This window comes from Podarcis bocagei, assembly GCF_964188305.1.
Source record: "Podarcis bocagei genome assembly, chromosome: 7".
Lineage (NCBI taxonomy): Eukaryota > Metazoa > Chordata > Lepidosauria > Squamata > Lacertidae > Podarcis > Podarcis bocagei.
This window is the reverse complement of record NC_138132.1, coordinates 27,685,210-27,701,502: the sequence shown is the minus strand read 5'-3', so window position 1 is coordinate 27,701,502 and position 16,293 is coordinate 27,685,210. Positions and strand designations below refer to the sequence as shown.

Below are 16,293 nucleotides of genomic sequence, written 5' to 3'. Positions count from 1 at the left end.
TCTTTGCCTATCTAAACTCTTGGGAAGCTATTTGCTTTTCCAGCTTGGTGACCCTTTCAACTCTTCATTCTTGTCTCTGTTTCAGAACATCACTCCGCAGTTGTTTAATTGCCTCCCCTAGTGTTATGTCAGGTTTTGTGTTCAGCTTGTCCCTCGTTCCCTGCGTGCTATCCATGCTATGTGGAAAAGGCCAGAGCATCAAGTAACAAGTTGTGGCAGGGGGATGGGGAGGGGGAATGGTCACAGAAAGAATCCTCTTATTGTTTCTGTCAAATCAGGCAGAGTGCTGTCAGGAAACATGGAAACTGCTCTGGGCCTTCCTTGGGATGGTCTTCTGGATAGCTCAGTCCCCCCCAGAGAGCTACAATTCCCAGAGTTCCCTGGGAAAGAGGGACTGACTGTTAAAGCACTCTGGGAATGGTAACTCAGTGAAGGGACTAGGGGTCCCCTATCAACCCTCAGCATTCATAACAATCCCAGGATTCTTTGGGGGAAGCCATAACTGTTCAAAGTGGCAGGATAGTGGGTCTACTTAGGCCCCATCTGTGCTATACAATTCCAACAGCCTGACCTGATACAGAGAGTAGCGATCTATGATGGCTATTGAGTTGGGTGGGGTGGTTGCTTTCTTCTTCCAGTGCAAAGGGTTTGTTTTAACTCTAGTTATCAGGAATCTCACTCCAGTAACCAGGAGAAAGGTTAGTGACAGCCTCTGTGACATGCAAGGCTTTTGTCATGCTTGGGATTTATTCATTAATCCTGCTGGACAGGCAGCCGTGCATTTTTTCCTGACTGAAGTCTCAGTTCTGCAAGCGCCGCAGCTTGGCTGCCTTCTGAGTAGGGCTGTTTAATGGGGCTTGAATTTAATGCAGAGTGATAGTTGGGGTTTTTTGTTCATTTGTTACAAACAACTTGGAATTTAAGTTGTTTGAATCCTCCTGCTTTTTAGTCATAGGGATCCAGAATTTCTATCAGTGCCAAAAGCAAGCAGGAGATAATGGGTTTTCTCTTTTCCCTTGATAAGTTGACACCAAACAAAAGTCGAGGAGCTTGGTAAAAAATGGAGGAGGGGGGATAATGATGGGAGTACTTCTCCCTGGCTCCATCTTTATTGCTACCTTCAAGAAAATATAATAAGTGAAATTTCTTCACAACTGCTGTGTAGCTGAATGCACATCCCTTTGCCGAACGATTAATATTTCAAGAAAACAAAGCACTTTGGCTTTCATCATCCCTTGCCTTGTGTCACCACCACTTCCTTAATGCCATTTTCACACACACTAAGAAGCATTGTTGATCTTGGTACATATGTATTTTACATTCTCTGTCTTGTTTCATACTGTTTTAATAATCTTGGCTTTCCCCGCTGCACCCCACCCTGAAGAATTCTGGGCATTGTTTGTGGATATTAAAAATCTTTCATCAGAGGTCCATAGTAGCTCCTACTTTTTTTTTTAGAATTGCAATTCCGTGGGGAGACAGAATGAATTTCATTCCCCACCCACCCACTGTGCATTTCATGATTTGGAGTGACATTTCACAAATGGTTTTCGCTAGGTTTTTATTTATTTATTTTATACAAGAAGCAACAATCAACACTCAACCATCCCCCACACCCACCTCCAGAAGCAATATTTAAATAATATTAAAATTTTAAATAAATATTAAATAATATTTATGAAAGATATTTGCATGTTACCCCATAACACAACAGTTTTGGGGCAGTATACAAGAAATAAAGTTTTGGTGATGGTTCCCCCCACCAGCTGCAGATATACCGTACCTTCTGTCTGAACTCTCTTTAAAAAAAAAATCCCCTGCAAACCATTTAAGGAAAAAAGGGATCGTGCCCTGTGCGTACCAGAAATACTGAGCCATATCGCCAAGTCACAGAGGGAATTTGAATATAAGTTGTTCCCTCTGGCTCTCTGTATGCGGTATGTTGTGTGATCAGGATTACTGGAGTTAACTTGGGTTGTGTGGGCAGGGCTGATAGATGGATAATCCTGCTTTAAGAGTGGGTGTTAGTGACCTTCTGATCCCTTCCAGCCATAAAATCCTGGGATTGGCCCAGGCGGGGAGCTGTTCACTTGCCCTGGGACTTGCAGTGATTTTTTCGTACAAACTCTTTGCGTTGATGCAAGAAGATATATAGGAATTGGTCTAATCCGGGGTGGGGGGGGTGAGGCACAATCCATAATGTGAAACTGCCAAAAAGCAGAGCTTGGACAGGAATGCTATTTTTCAGCATAGGTAGTTGTATTCTAGCAAATAGTTGTGCATGAAGCAGCCATGCCTGTAAGGCCAGAAATGTTACTATTTATGATGTTAAGATGTTTTATTGGGGTTGGGGACCAGATTTCCCTAAATGTGTTATAACAATGAACAAATCAATGCCAGGAGTATTAAGGGAAGCTGGCAGGTGCTGAATCTAGCAGTGTCAAAAAGACTGGCCAAACCAGTTTTCTGTGCTCAGAAAGTGACCTGAAAGAAGATGGGCCATTAGCAAGAAACAAAGAGAGCAGAGTACTGGACCATTAAGAACAGTCTGGGGATGCAAATACTGCTGCCCAGCAGAGAGGTGGAGCCCTCCCCCCACCCCTTTGAGTAGCAGAGTCACAGGCCAATGGTAGCAGACAAAGACCAGGTTAGGGTTTTAGCTGGGGGCGGGGAGAGCTCCTTGGAGTCAGTTAGGGAGAAGGAGGGGCAGAACTCCATGCGATTTGGGGATGATAGGCTGAAACTAAGAAACCCAGCGAATGGCTTTTTGCTGTCCTTTGAATCAAATGCTGTCCTTAAGGGGGAAGCCAGACCCTCATAGAATGTGAGTGCTTTGCAATCCCTCCATCTAGGTGTAGGTTGTATATACAGTGGTACCTTGGTTTACAACCATAATCCGTTCCGGAGGTCCATTTGTAAACCAAAACAGGTTGTAACCCAAGGCGCGCTTTCACCAATGGGGCCTCCCAAATTTTTTTGTTCGGAATAAAAAAAAGGGGTTGTAATCCAAAAAAAGTTTGCAAACCAGGACACGCACTTCTGGGTTTGACGTGTTTGTAATCCAAAACATATGCAAACCAAGGTACCACAGTATGTGCAAATAAAAGCACATAAAGACACTACAAGTCTGTCTTGTGTTTCACTGCCCACGAAGGGAACATGGATCCTGGTAAGCGCACCTGCAACCCCTGGGCTCTTGGACTGCTTGTGGAAATTGGGATGCATGTAAGACTGGTGTTAGAAGTGGGATCTGTGTTTCCTGCAGGGGAAGCTGAGAACTAGGTGTGCCTGAGCCAAAATGGAGGGAGGAGTAGTGACACCCCTTGAGCAGCTGGGCCAAATCCAGCAGCAAATCAAGCAACAGATAAAGCAGTGGAACCAGTGGTTCAGTGAAATGAAACAACTTCAAGCAGAGTACTGTATGTGAGAAGTCTCTGTTGAGAGGAAAGTGTGACTCCCTGGGAGGCAGGAGCCCTGCTTGGTGAGATGCTACAAGGTGTCAGGAGTGACCCAGGAGCTCAGCTGCAAGGCACTCAAAAGGAAGGGGTAGCTAGAGAGATCCACAGCATAGGTGGGCAGGGGAAGGGCTTAAACTGAGAAGAGATGCAGTCTGTAGCTGAAGGTGTGGGGGAAGGCATGTTGGCAGGAGACGAGAGGCTGCCGATTGATTTTTCTACCCCCTGGGTTGCCTGCTGCAGAAGAAGGTGCAAAAGGAGAAAGGCAGGCAGGCAATTTGAACTACTTCAAATTGATTTCTCCACCCCTGGGGTGCTTGTTGTGGAGAAAGGGGGTGCAAGAGGAACGGTGGCTGCAGAGATGCCAGAAAAAAGAGAGCAGATGGTTCCTGCTGAATTGGTGAACTTACCCAGTTTCTGAGGGTGATCAGATAGTGGGCTGCTCTCATGTATATGCCTTTCTCCACTGCAGATTTATTAAACTGGAAAGCCCTGGAAGGTTGTCAAGAGAGGAATGTGGCCCGTGGGCTGAAAAATGTTTTCCCATAGCTGGGGCACAGGAAACCGCAGATCACTGCCTGACCCCAGAGTGACAGAAGATGCCCTTGCCATCCATCCCTAATTTATTAAACAAATCTTTGTTCCTGCACTTATAACTTCTGCATGGCAGGGAAAAATCCAATGGGTACAGCATTCCTGATCAATGCTGGATAAGGTATTACCTGCTGAATTTCTGCTAAATATGCTGCTGAGAGAGGCAGGGGAGCTCGGCCCACCCCACCAAAGGTAGCAACCCTGGACCAGAATGTCAGTTATGTAAATTGCTCTGGGATCCTTGCCATGAAGGTCTTAACAAGGTTTTCTTAAACCTTTGGGTGTCAGTGAGTCACAAGGCAGGGGTGTTATCACAGTTGCAGGGGGGGGGGGGAGAAGTGTTATACGGTATTTGCAATTCCCAGGCTATTCAGGTATTAATGATTCAGTTTTAGAGACTAGTTACGTGTTTGTGCATGTGTTTTGTGTCCATCTCAAGGGTTAGAGCTCTTGATTCAACTTGCAGGGTGGGGCTGTTGGGAGTTGTAGTCCAAAGCATCTGGAGGGTGCCAGCTTAGTGAAGGTGGCTTTAGCATTTAGTAGCCTGACTACTGTGGTCCATGTGTTAGGCACCTTGAGGCTGGATTACTGTAGTGCTGCCCTTGGGTCTGGTTTGGAAGCTCCAGCTAGTAGAAAATGTGGTCTCCAGATTGCTAATGGGGGCATCTAGCTGGCTGCAGTGGCTGCCCATCTAACTATTGAGCCAGGTTCAAGGTTGAGCTGCACTATGTGATTCTTCTGGTCATCAGTTTTGGCCTCCTGTCCTGATGCTTAATATTTCAGACCATGCATAATCAATCAGTGGATTCATTACCACAAGTTGTAGGAATGCTCATGAGTTTCATCTGAGTTTGGCACAAATGCAGTCACTAAAGTACTGGATCAATGACACAGAACCTCAGGCCCAAGGGCCATATGTGGCCCTCCAGATCTGTCTGTTTGGCCCCTGGAACTCTCCCCAGGCCACACCCCTCACTGACCTTGTTTCTTTTCCACTTTGAGTGTTTTCTCCTGGAGTGGATGTTGTCCTTGAACTCTGACAAAGCTTCTTGCTTGTCTGGATGTAGGATGGAGGGAGCTGTGTATAAAAGCTAGCCTACTTTACAAAGGTAAAATTCATAGTTGTTGCTCCACCCTCCGTTACTTCTTGGCCCACTCACCACCGGCATGTGGTCTCCTGGAAGTTGCCCAGAAGAGAATGTGGTCTTTGGGCTGTAAAATGTTCCCCACATATGGGCTGGAAGAATCTTCATCTTCTGACCTGACAAGGCAGCTCTTCTGTGTTTTGGGAGACATAAAAGAATTGTCTCCACTAGTGGTAGTGAGTTCTTACCTTGGGGTTCTTCAAAGGACTGTGCTAGTACTAGTAAATTATGATTAATGCTACAAGTTGCACTGAAGTTTGGGTCTTGCTATTGGTGACAGCAGCAGTGGCAAACTGTAGTGTGGCAAGCCAGGTGAGCTTTGGTACAGCTGTTCTTCTCTAAGCCATTCAAAGGGGTGTACCTTTGCAGGGCTAATTTTCTGTAAGGAAACAGTACATAGTTGAGGGATTTATTGAACCTTATTTATTTCCTAGTGTCTCATTGTATGGTTAATTTCAATGCTTCAGCCTTCCCAAGGCTTGTGTGTTTTTTGTTTTTTTAAACCTATTGATAACAATGACTGGGAAGCAATGGGGGGAAAAGGAATCAAATGAGTTTGTCCTCAAATCTGCTAAACAGCCTTCAAACCATGCTGACGCTTTATTATGCTAATATAACAGCAGTGTAGCTGATGTAAAATTACACAACCAACCCCAGGTGATTTCAAGCTGGAATGAATTTGCTTTTCATGAAATACACAACCCTCACACTTGAAAAAATAAATAAAAATTAATTAAAACTTCTCAATTCTCCAATATTAAGTGGCTTATTTGGACACATTATTACTACTAAGTGGATTCCCTCATGCCCCCATAGGCAGTGTTGCATTTTGACCCACATTCAGGGGGGTCTTAAGGCAAAGCTCCCTATGTTAATTGGGAGCCTGTTTTCTCTCTCCCCCCTCCTTTCGAGAAACACATGTGATGTTTAAAACAGCAGCAACCGACCCTGCTGCACACCTGTAAATAGGGCCCAGCCCTGAACATTTTGGGGCCCAAAGTGGGAAATTCAAGTTCCCCCCTCTGCATGAACACGCTCTAATTAGCAGAGGACACAATCCACTGGAAATTCTTATTTGTGTGCTTCATTTTAAATGAACATAAAATGAGTTTTCTGGTCATTTTTAAAGACCAAACAGGTTTATTGCAGCATAACTCCACTGGGTAGCCACCTTTGCCTCTAGCATAGGAAGCCACCTTATACAGAGGCAGACTGTTGGACCACCTAGCTCAGTACTGTCTATACTGTCAGCAGGTCTCCAGGGTCTCAGGCCCTTGGACATTTCCAGCCCTATCTGGAGATGCCAAGGATCAAACCAGGGACCTTCTGCTTGCCAGGCAGATGCTATACCACTGAGCTGCGGCCCTCTTTTAATAGCAGCTGGTGGAAAAGGAGAGATAATTTTTTGACTACAATAAATCTGCTCTTTAAGGTATTGGGAGCTGGAACAGAAAGCAATGGGGTTGACAGAAATTTAGGGACATGGGTGGTGCTGTGGTCTAAACCACTCAGCCTCTTGGGCTTGTTGATCAGAAGGTCGGCAGTTCAAATCCACACAATGGAGTGAGCTCCCATTGCTCTGTCCCAACTTCTGCCAACCTAGCAGTTTGAAAGCACACCAGCACAAGTAGATAAATAGGTACCACTGTGTCGGGAAGGTAAACGGCATTTCCGTGCGCTCTGGTTTCCGTCACAGTGTTCCGTTGGTTGCGCCAGAAGCGGTTTAGTCATGCTGGCCACATGACCCAGAAAACTCTGTGGACAAACGCCAGCTCCCTCGGTCTGAAAGCGAGATGAGCGCCGCACCCCATAGTTGCCTTTGACTGGACTTAACTGTCCAGGGGTCCTTTACCTATTGATGCAATGCTTTTTGGACCCTACTAGTCCTTCTTGAAGAAAAGGAATTAATTCTTCAAGGAACTTCTGAGAATCAAACATTAAGATCTGCTGCCTCTTTTCATTGGATGCGTCTACAGTACACCATTGATTTTTGTTCCTACTACCAATTCTGCTTTGGAGTTCCCATTTGTGTTGCATTTCTTCTTGGGTGTCACCAAATATGTGTGTGTGCGCGTGTGCGCACGCATGATTGCTGTAACAGACTAACACACCTACCCCATAAATTGAATGTTCAGGATCTCTTGTGCACAGTGAGACTTGCATAGAAAAGGCCAAAGACTTGGGCCACATGGACACCATATATATTTTAAAGCTCTTAGCTTTCCCCCCTAAAAAAATCCTGGGGCCTGTACTTTACCTCTCACAGAGCTACCATACATATCTCAACACACATTGCAGTTCCTGGGATTCTTTAGGGGAAGCCGTGTGTTTTAAATCATAGGGCCTTGTGCTCTGTCCTACAGTGCACTATCCTTGATCATCATGCATTTAAAGCAGTTCCCGCCTGTCAGAATCCTGGGACCTGTAGTTTGTTAAGGGTGCTAGGCATTATAGCTTTGAGGGATAAACTTCAGTTCCCAAGGTTCTTCGTTGGAGGAGAAAGTGTTTTAAATGTATAGTGTGTACGCAGCTTTAATGGGCCTAGTAAATTAGTTTTTGTTTTGTTTTGTTGCTGAATTGGGTGGATGGGCTCTTTCCATCACTGGGGGTGTTCAAGCATAGGCCAGCCAAGCCGTCTGTTGGTGATGTTCTAGCTCTGGATTTATTCCATTGGGGCACAGGTTGGACTAGGTGACCTAAAAGGCCCCCCTCCAAGTCTGTGATTTAATCAACTTCATGGAAGAAGTTGGGAGAAAGGTTTATTGCTTAGCCTCCTTCAGATCATCCTGTGATTGGGGTCTCCTCTAGCTATCAGGCTCCCATTTCTCCCCTTTCCCGGTGGTCGGAGGCTTGACCAGTGCTCCATGGCTGATGGCACAGCTATTCTTAATGACAGCAGCAGTCTGGTTTCATATTTCCTGTGTTGAATCCCTAGGGATCCCCTTTGCTTGGCTTTAGAACTTTCTTTGGCTTCTGTGGTCCAGTTCAGCAGATTGCTTTCTGTCTGCATGGAGGATTATGTGGAATTAAGAGCTTTAACCAGCAGTTGTCCCCAGATAAACATCTTCTCCAAATTCAGCAGCCTCAGGTGGGAAGTTATGTAACTCACCTGGGCTTGGTTGGGTAACTGAGTTTGTTTTATTGGTGGGAGGGATACCTTTTTTGGTGGGGCGACAGTTGGTAATCTCTGGTATGGTTTGTGGGGTGAATCTTCCTTGGCAAAACTGCTTTCTTACATTGCAGGTGAAATAAAGCATAGTTAAGAGGCTAAGCTATAGACTTGGCAAGTCTGCAGTTTGAATCTCACCTCATATTGTGAGCTTGGGTCACACCCAAACCATACATTTGAATACATATCACTTTAACGAAGTTGGAAAATCCTAGGAACTGTGGTTTGTTAAGGGTGCTGGGAATCGTAGGTCTAGTAAGGCAGCACCCTTAACACACCACAGCCCATGATTGTTAAAATGGTATAATAGTGCTCTAACTGCATGGTGTGAGCATGGCTATTGTTACCAGTTCTGCTCCTGGATTGGATTGGGGGGGGGTGCTTCTAGGGAGGACAAGACAGCCAGAGTCACCACTGAAAATCAGTGAGAATTCTTCTACGCAGCAAGAAGCAACATAGACAGAACTACCATATTTTCCCATGTATAAGGTGCCCCCATGTATAAGACGCCCCCTATTTTGGGGGGCTAAATTTAAAGAAAATGAGGGGAGATGGCCCAAAGTTGTTGGGGGGAATTGCCATCACCCCAGCAGGGTCGTTGCTGGGGTTTGGCAAAGTGGGCAGCCACTTCCCCCCCGCCACTGAGGGCGGGAAGCTCCCTAGAGCGTGGGCCACTCCCCCTCCATGCCGCTGCGGGAAACACTCCTTAGAGTGCGTGCCTCCCACAGCGGCATGGGGGCGAGTTGCACGCCCGCCAACCATCTGGCTGGCCGGTGCAGCTTCCCCTTCACGCCACTATCCATGTATAGGACTACCCCAGTTTTTTGCATGATTTTTGAGTCAAGAAACCTCGTCTAATACACGGAAAAATACGGTATATATTTGCATTGTAACTTCAAGAATTTATACCCAAGTTGCCTTTCCACTTCCAGATTTGGTTAAGGTGTTTGTTCATGTAAATTAGAAGTGCAGATGTATGTTTGGGATTTTTGGAGTAGAAAATGAAGGACTGTATAAGGGCTCCATTTGGTTATGTTGTTGGCAATTCAGCTGATAAATATATTTGTTTCCTTAACGAGTTGCTGTTGGAATCAAGGCTTTATAAGTGTTGAAATAAAATGGGGTAAGAGCTTTGCAATAAGTCTCTGGTTAAAACCCAGGATGTGAGAAGCCACTGCCCACTTTGGCAGTATCAGTTCTCCTTGGTTGACTTTGTTCTTGCCTGGCGCCTGGGGAGGAAGTGTTGATAAAAGGGGCTTCCGGCAGCTGCCTTGGCTACCTATGGCACACCTACCCAGATTACTTTCTGCTGAGTCATCCTTAAGATGTTGAACTACGTTTAACTCTTTCTTCTCAGCAGCAAGGAAAGGATTTGCTTAGTGCACTGAAAAGAGTATCATAACACACCCATGGGAGTGGGTGGCGCTGTGGTCTAAACCACTCCGCCTCTTGGGCTTGCTGATCAGAAGGTTGGCAATTCGAATCCGCGTGACAGGGTGAGCTCCTGTTGCTCTGTCCCAGCTTCTGCCAAACTAGCAGTTCGAAAGCATACCAGTGTGAGTAGAGAAATAGGTACCGCTGTGGCAGGAAGGTAGACGGTGTTTCCGTGCGCTCGTCATGGTGTTCTGCTGCGCCAGAAGTGGTTTAGTCATGCTGGCCACATGACCTGGAAGCTGTCTGTGGACAAACACTGGCTCCCTCGGCCTGAAAGCAAGATGAGTGCTGCACGCCATAGTCACTTTTGACTGGACTTAACCGTCCAGAGGTCCTTTACCTTTACCTTTCCATAACACACCACTGTTGTACAATATCACTTTGGGTTAAAACTTGTTCTTCACATTTGTGTATTTTGTTACATGGTCCTGGTCTCTTGGGAATAGCTGCATTGTTAAAAGTACCGCATGATACTCATTCCACATTTGTAAGAAATCATTATTTTAGCGTGGCAGCACACATGCTTTGGAACTCCTTGCTTATTGACATCAGGCAAGACACCTTTCCTGTACTCCTTTTGGTGCCTGCTGAAAACGTTTTTGTTTAGGCATACCTATCCAGGCATGTAGAATGTCTGCATGCGTTTTAATCCAGTTTTTAGCTTATTGTCAAACCTAGTTATTTTTTGAACATTTTAAATAATTGTTTTTAACTATTCATTTACTTATAATGTTACTGCTTTATTCGTTTTGTAAACTGCTTTGAAGAAAGATGATAAGGCTTGTAGTAGGCTTAGAGCCTGTTAAGATCATCAAGTGGTGTTTAGATCATTGCTGTTTTTGTTCAGCAAGGGATGGTTGCTGCTGGACACGTTACTAATGGGAAGTTTGGCTTTTTTGCTTTGCAGAATGGACAAGCTGCTCCAGAAGGAAAAAAGGGAGCTCTGCCGAAGGTAAAACCACACACATGAATCTTTTTGTGCTTTTATTACACAATGCTGGTTTGGATGTTTCACTATGGCATCGCTTCCAGACTCTACCTCTATGTGACTTTTGTGTCTGGTGTGGTTTTTTCCACAACTGAGAGTGAAATTAGTGATAGATTAGCCTGTGGCTTTAATTAATCTACTGCTTCTCCCCCTGCCTCCCCAAAAGGTGTGTTGACAGAGATGGTATTTTCCTTTTCAAATTGCAAATATTTTTTACTACCTGATTCACTCTTTTTTAACCAACTAAGGATCTCCACCATTCCCACTGAATTGCCTTGCCATTGTCAAGGAGAAGTTTTGAACTACTTGTGTGTGACTTCAAATGCACTCTGCCTGCAACAGAAGCACAACTTTGGGGAAAGGTTCAGGATTGGTTGCAGAAAGCTAGTAAAAACTGCAGTCATGAGTGATTATGAGAAATCAGGAAATATTTTTCAGTTTTGATGTGGGCGGGTGGTCATGATTCACAGCAAGGTTCAAAAATCCACTCACAAATTTATTCAGTATTCAGGGGGCTGTGTTGGGGGGGGGAGCAATCCTTCATTTATTTAACAAAATTTATATACCACTTGATTGTAGCAAAATCTTCAAGCTGTTTATGAGGGAGATTAAAATCAATCAAAACCGTTAAAAGCAAATAACTAAAACATGTTTAAAAACAATTGGAATCAGCAGTAAATGAAAAAGAGATTAAAACACATAAACATCCCCGTATGTTATATATCAATAATAAACTCATTCTCTGAGTACTAGTCCTTTATATTGGCTGCCACAGTTCTGATTCTCCTTCGGAAGCCAGTGGTTCTGTTGCTGCTTATTGTCAGTTTTTTGTGCTTGATAGTCTGGATAAAATGAATGCAAACTCAGTTTGTGTATCCTTGGCTTATTTGGCTTCCGTGATTTAGATGTTCAGATTACTGACAGCTTGGATAGCTCAGTTGGTTAGAGCATGATACTGATAATGGCAAGGTTGCAAGTTTGATCCCTGTTTGGGACAGCTGCATATTTCTGCATTGCAGGGATTTGGAATGGATGATCATTGGGGCCCTTCCAATTCTATGATTTCTTGAATCAGAAGGGGGGTTCAGAAGGGGAGATGAGACTGGAGGAAATTGTGGCTAGCAATTTGGATTTGCTGAGAATGTGGGTCCCAACACTGTCTGTACGCATTAATAACAGCTGCCTGACTTCTGTGTAAAAGTACAGTGGTACCTCTAGTTACGAACTTAATTTGTTCCGGAGGTCCGTACTTAACCTGAAACTGTTCTTAACCTGAAGCGCCACTTTAGCTAATGGGGCCTCCTGCTTCTGCTGCTGCTGCCGCGCCGCCGGAGCACAATTTCTGTTTCATCCTGAAGCAAAGTTCTTAACCTGAAGCACTATTTCTGGGTTAGTGGAGTCTGTAACCTGAAGCGTATGTAACCTGAAGCGTATGTAACCTGAGGTACCACTGTATTTGCCACCCCCACTCGTTTAAAATATTGTTTGGTTGACTAGGGATTATTTTCTTTAAGGATGAGATTCCTATCTCTTTTGAGTCACAGAAACTCCGTTTTCTAACTTTATTCCTGAAATCGTAGATTAGTGGGTGTCACAAGATTCCGCCTGACTTGGACAGAGGGCACTTTTGTCCTACAGCGCCAGCCTCAGAGAGGATTTGTATAGCACGGTAGCCAATGTGATAACCTCCAGAACGCCCAACAGCTCCAGCCAGCATGACCAATGATTAGAGATGAGGGAAGTTCTACTCCAACAACACTGAAGGTTGTAGGCTGGCCTCCCCCACTTGAAAAAGGTGCAAATTTACAAATTTCACCATCACTCAACCTAGGTATCTTCAACTTTTTCAAACCCAGCACCCACTTTTAACCCAAATATGCATTTAGGGACCCATTTCTCAGTCTGTTACCATATATTTGCATGGTGGTAATGCTCTGGTTGTGACCCATCTTGGATCAAGCCATAACCTAGTAGTGGGTCCAGACTCAGCAGCTGAAGACCAGTGACTGAACTGACCTCTTTTACAAAGTTGTAAGTGACTTGAAAATAGAGGAAGCATAAGCAGCCCCTTTTGCTATATCTGAGAGAAGGGTCTTTTAATTTCTTTCCCCTAAGACTAGGACACAGGTGGTGTATCTTTTTTTGCCACTTGAGGCAAAATGGGAAGTGCAGCCTTGCTCTGCTACCATCAGCACTTCTGGTGAGACATGGCGCCAGCACTGGCACCAGTTTTGGGAGAGATCACGGTGATTTTCAGTGAGCTCTCGCAAGAAATCAGCGTAATCTTGCCTGAAACCAGCGCTGATGCCAGCACTGCTTCTCCACCAGCAGCAGAGGCAGTGCCGTAGGTGGGTTGCCCACAAGGGCACTGCCTACTTCAAAAATCTTTGAACTACACCTGAAAGTAATTCCTATAACAGCCTGGTGAAATGAATGTGAATTAAGTTCATTTTGGGATAGAACTTTGAACAAATTCTAGTTCAATCTCTTGCATGTGTTTTTTTTTTTTTTGTTTGTTTTGTTTTTCCCCCCTCTTTGGGTCTTTAACCTTAAAGGTCATTATTGTTGGGGAATGTAAATTAAACAATTCACATTCCACTGTGTTTGTGTTTTGACATTTTCTTAATCTTCTGTATATTTTATCCTTTCAGCACAGCAGCTTGTAATGTTCTGAATGCTGAACATTATTATTTTTTTGCTGAGGTTCATTTGGATGAACTTGAATTGATCTGTGAACTGAACATGAACCCAAACTAGTTGGTTTTGTAAAGAGACGAATGGGAATGGGAACCAGTTCCTTTTGGGACATGTCAGACTAAAACTAGTTCTTTTGAAAAATGAACTTTCAAAGTTCTGGTAGGATGTTTGCCTGCTTCCTGGCCTGAATTTAACTTTTTCTTTTAAATTCTGCACAAATGTCTCTATCTGGTTAGTAGTTTTTCCAGGCAGCATTCTTTAGCTTGGCACCTTTTCTTTCTTTTTTAGAAATAGGAGCTTCTGACTTTGATTTATTTTTTTCATAAAAAACAAGGAAGATGGTGGACAATCCTCAAAACAGTCTTCATGCACCTCTTCCCTCTTAGCATTTTGGTGACGTTAACTGTGAAACTAGCTATAGACTGTTCTTTCTCTGAGCTTTTCTGAGGTTCTGTGTGTCCACAGTGCTTGGGCTTCAAGTCCTCTGTACGTTTCTGAACTTGCAGAGTTAAAAAAAAAGTTGTAGTCTTTCAATCTCTGAGATAGCTGACTTGAACTTGGATATATTTTCATCATATTTGGGAGACTTCTTAGTGGGGAAAACAACTGCCTAATAAAATTATTTTTTATTTAATTGAAACCCAAATAACACCCCCTTTCCTGCTAATTTTAACAAGGAGATCAATATACTGGCATGTTGTCTTCCTGCACAAGGTCCAGTGAAATGAGTCAGAACAAAGTTTTCCTGTAGCTTAAGCTCCAATTCACTTCATATGCTGCAAAACTTCTCACTTTGCATTGAGTCCAGTGAGTCAGAGCTGTTTGCTTTCAAAGTTTGTTGCCCTTAATGTTGCCCTAAACCCCCAGGATCTACCACCAAAGGTAAGCCATATTTCCCTGCCATGTTGCAGGACTGCCTCTAAAGATGCTTAGCTTACTGGTTTATTAATTTTATGATTTCCATTTAGAGACTATCTGAAGGCCTTGAAACAGTTTGCAACATACGTAGGAACGATGCAAAGGAAGGTCTTGTAAGATGCTCACCCCACTTCTGAAGCACAGATGAGCTCATTCTTCACACCCACTAGACCATCTAACATTCCTCCATCTCTCATCTGGGAGACGCCCAGTTTTATACCAGAGCAGGCTCTCAGTCTGGAGAATGTAAAACTACTTACCGTATTTTCCGCCCCATAGGACGCACTGTCCTATAGGACGCACCTACTTTTTTGGGGGGGGGATAAAGGGGAAAAAATATTCCCCCCCCGGCACAGGGCTGGCGCGGGGGAAGCCCGAGCTTCCCCCGACCCCAGCCCCCAGAACAGCCTGCTATCCGCAAGCCTAGGGAGCCGCGCCGGTCTCCCCAGGCTTGCGGAGAGCTGCGCGAAGCCCGGGCGCGCTCTTCAGCGCGCCCGAGGCTTTGGAATGCAGGCAGCTCTGCGCAACCTTTGGGAGCCCCGCCGGCTTGGCGCCGGGCTCTGGAGGGTTGCGCAGAGCTGCGGGGAGCCCAGGAGCGCAGGCAGCTCTGCGCAACCTTTCGGAGTCCAGCACGGCTTGGCGCCGGGCTCCCAAGAGTTGCGCAGAGCTGTGCGGAGCTCGGGAGGGCAGGTGCGCACCAACCCCTCTCGCTCTCCAGGCTTCAGCGAAAGCCTGTATTCGCCCCATAGGACGCACACACATTTCCCCTTCATTTTTGGAGGGGAAAAAGTGTGTCCTATAGGGCGAAAAATACGGTACATCCACTCACTCACACACTTGTAACCTCCAAAATTCGACACAACCTTAACTCCTGATAAAAACCAGTCTGCACTGGTAGCAGACACGAACATCAACATCGCACCTAAAGTGGCCCTGAAGGCATAGCAAAAGACCAGAAGCATACCTTTTGGGAATATTGAATAGTGATATTTCTAGAGAAAATACTAAATTCTTTCTGTATGCAACATCTGCGGCGAGAATCCTGGTGGCTAAGTACTGGCAGGGTAACCAAGTACTGACCAAAGAGGAATGGTTATGTAAATTATGTGAATATTTGGAACTGGCCAAATTGACGGATGTAATAAGATTAAAGCCAATGAATACAGTCAAGAAGGAAGGGAAGTGCTTGAATGATTATTTAGAAAGACAAGGTTCTAATGTAAAAATTTGGCTGTGTCTAGAATGACCTCGTGAATGGAAAAGAGGAAACATACATATACACATATCTATATATTAAGATGATAATACTGAAATACAGATAAAAAATGAAATGTGAAAGGAAGTGTTGTGAGAGTGATGGAAGTCTATTACTATTATTTTGTAAAATAGTGTTTATTGTATTGAAATATTATACTTTATTCTTTTATTGTCTACTTACTTTTCTTTGCATTTTTTCTTTCATTTTTCTTTTTCTTTATATTATTCTTTATGTATGGCTGGTTATTGGTGTATTTACTTTGCAATAAAAATTCTTTAATATTAAAAAAAAGGTGGTTGTAGGGTCCAGGAACCATAGTACAGTGGTGAAGCAAAGTTTTTGCATCCAGGAGGTCATGGGATCAATCCCCAACATCTCCCATTAAAAGCAGCATAACATGGGAAAGACCTTTGCTTTCAACCCTGGAGAGCTGCTGGCAGTCAGAGTACTGCTAGCTTGCCTGCATCCTCTGACCTGGTACAACTGGCAGCTTTTAGTGTGGCTGGTCAGGTCAGGGAGGTCCCATTTTCATGCTAGACCTACCTTCCAGTGGGAAAGGGTGCCTGTCTCTCTTTAATTGCAGACATAGCGTAAATTCTGGTGACAAAAGGGCAAGAAGTTCCCAGCAATCCAAT

The 16,293-nt window shown here is 44.5% G+C and overlaps 1 protein-coding gene across 1 annotated transcript in view; it reads left to right on the top strand.

Annotated features, from left to right (window-relative positions):
- The window catches only part of RPS6KA1 (ribosomal protein S6 kinase A1), a 93,075-nt gene that overhangs the window by 15,465 nt on the left and 61,317 nt on the right, over positions 1-16,293 (top strand). Inside the window, 1 exon segment of the mRNA XM_081202746.1 lies at positions 10,705-10,749. Coding sequence (XP_081058872.1) covers positions 10,705-10,749 — 45 coding nt within the window.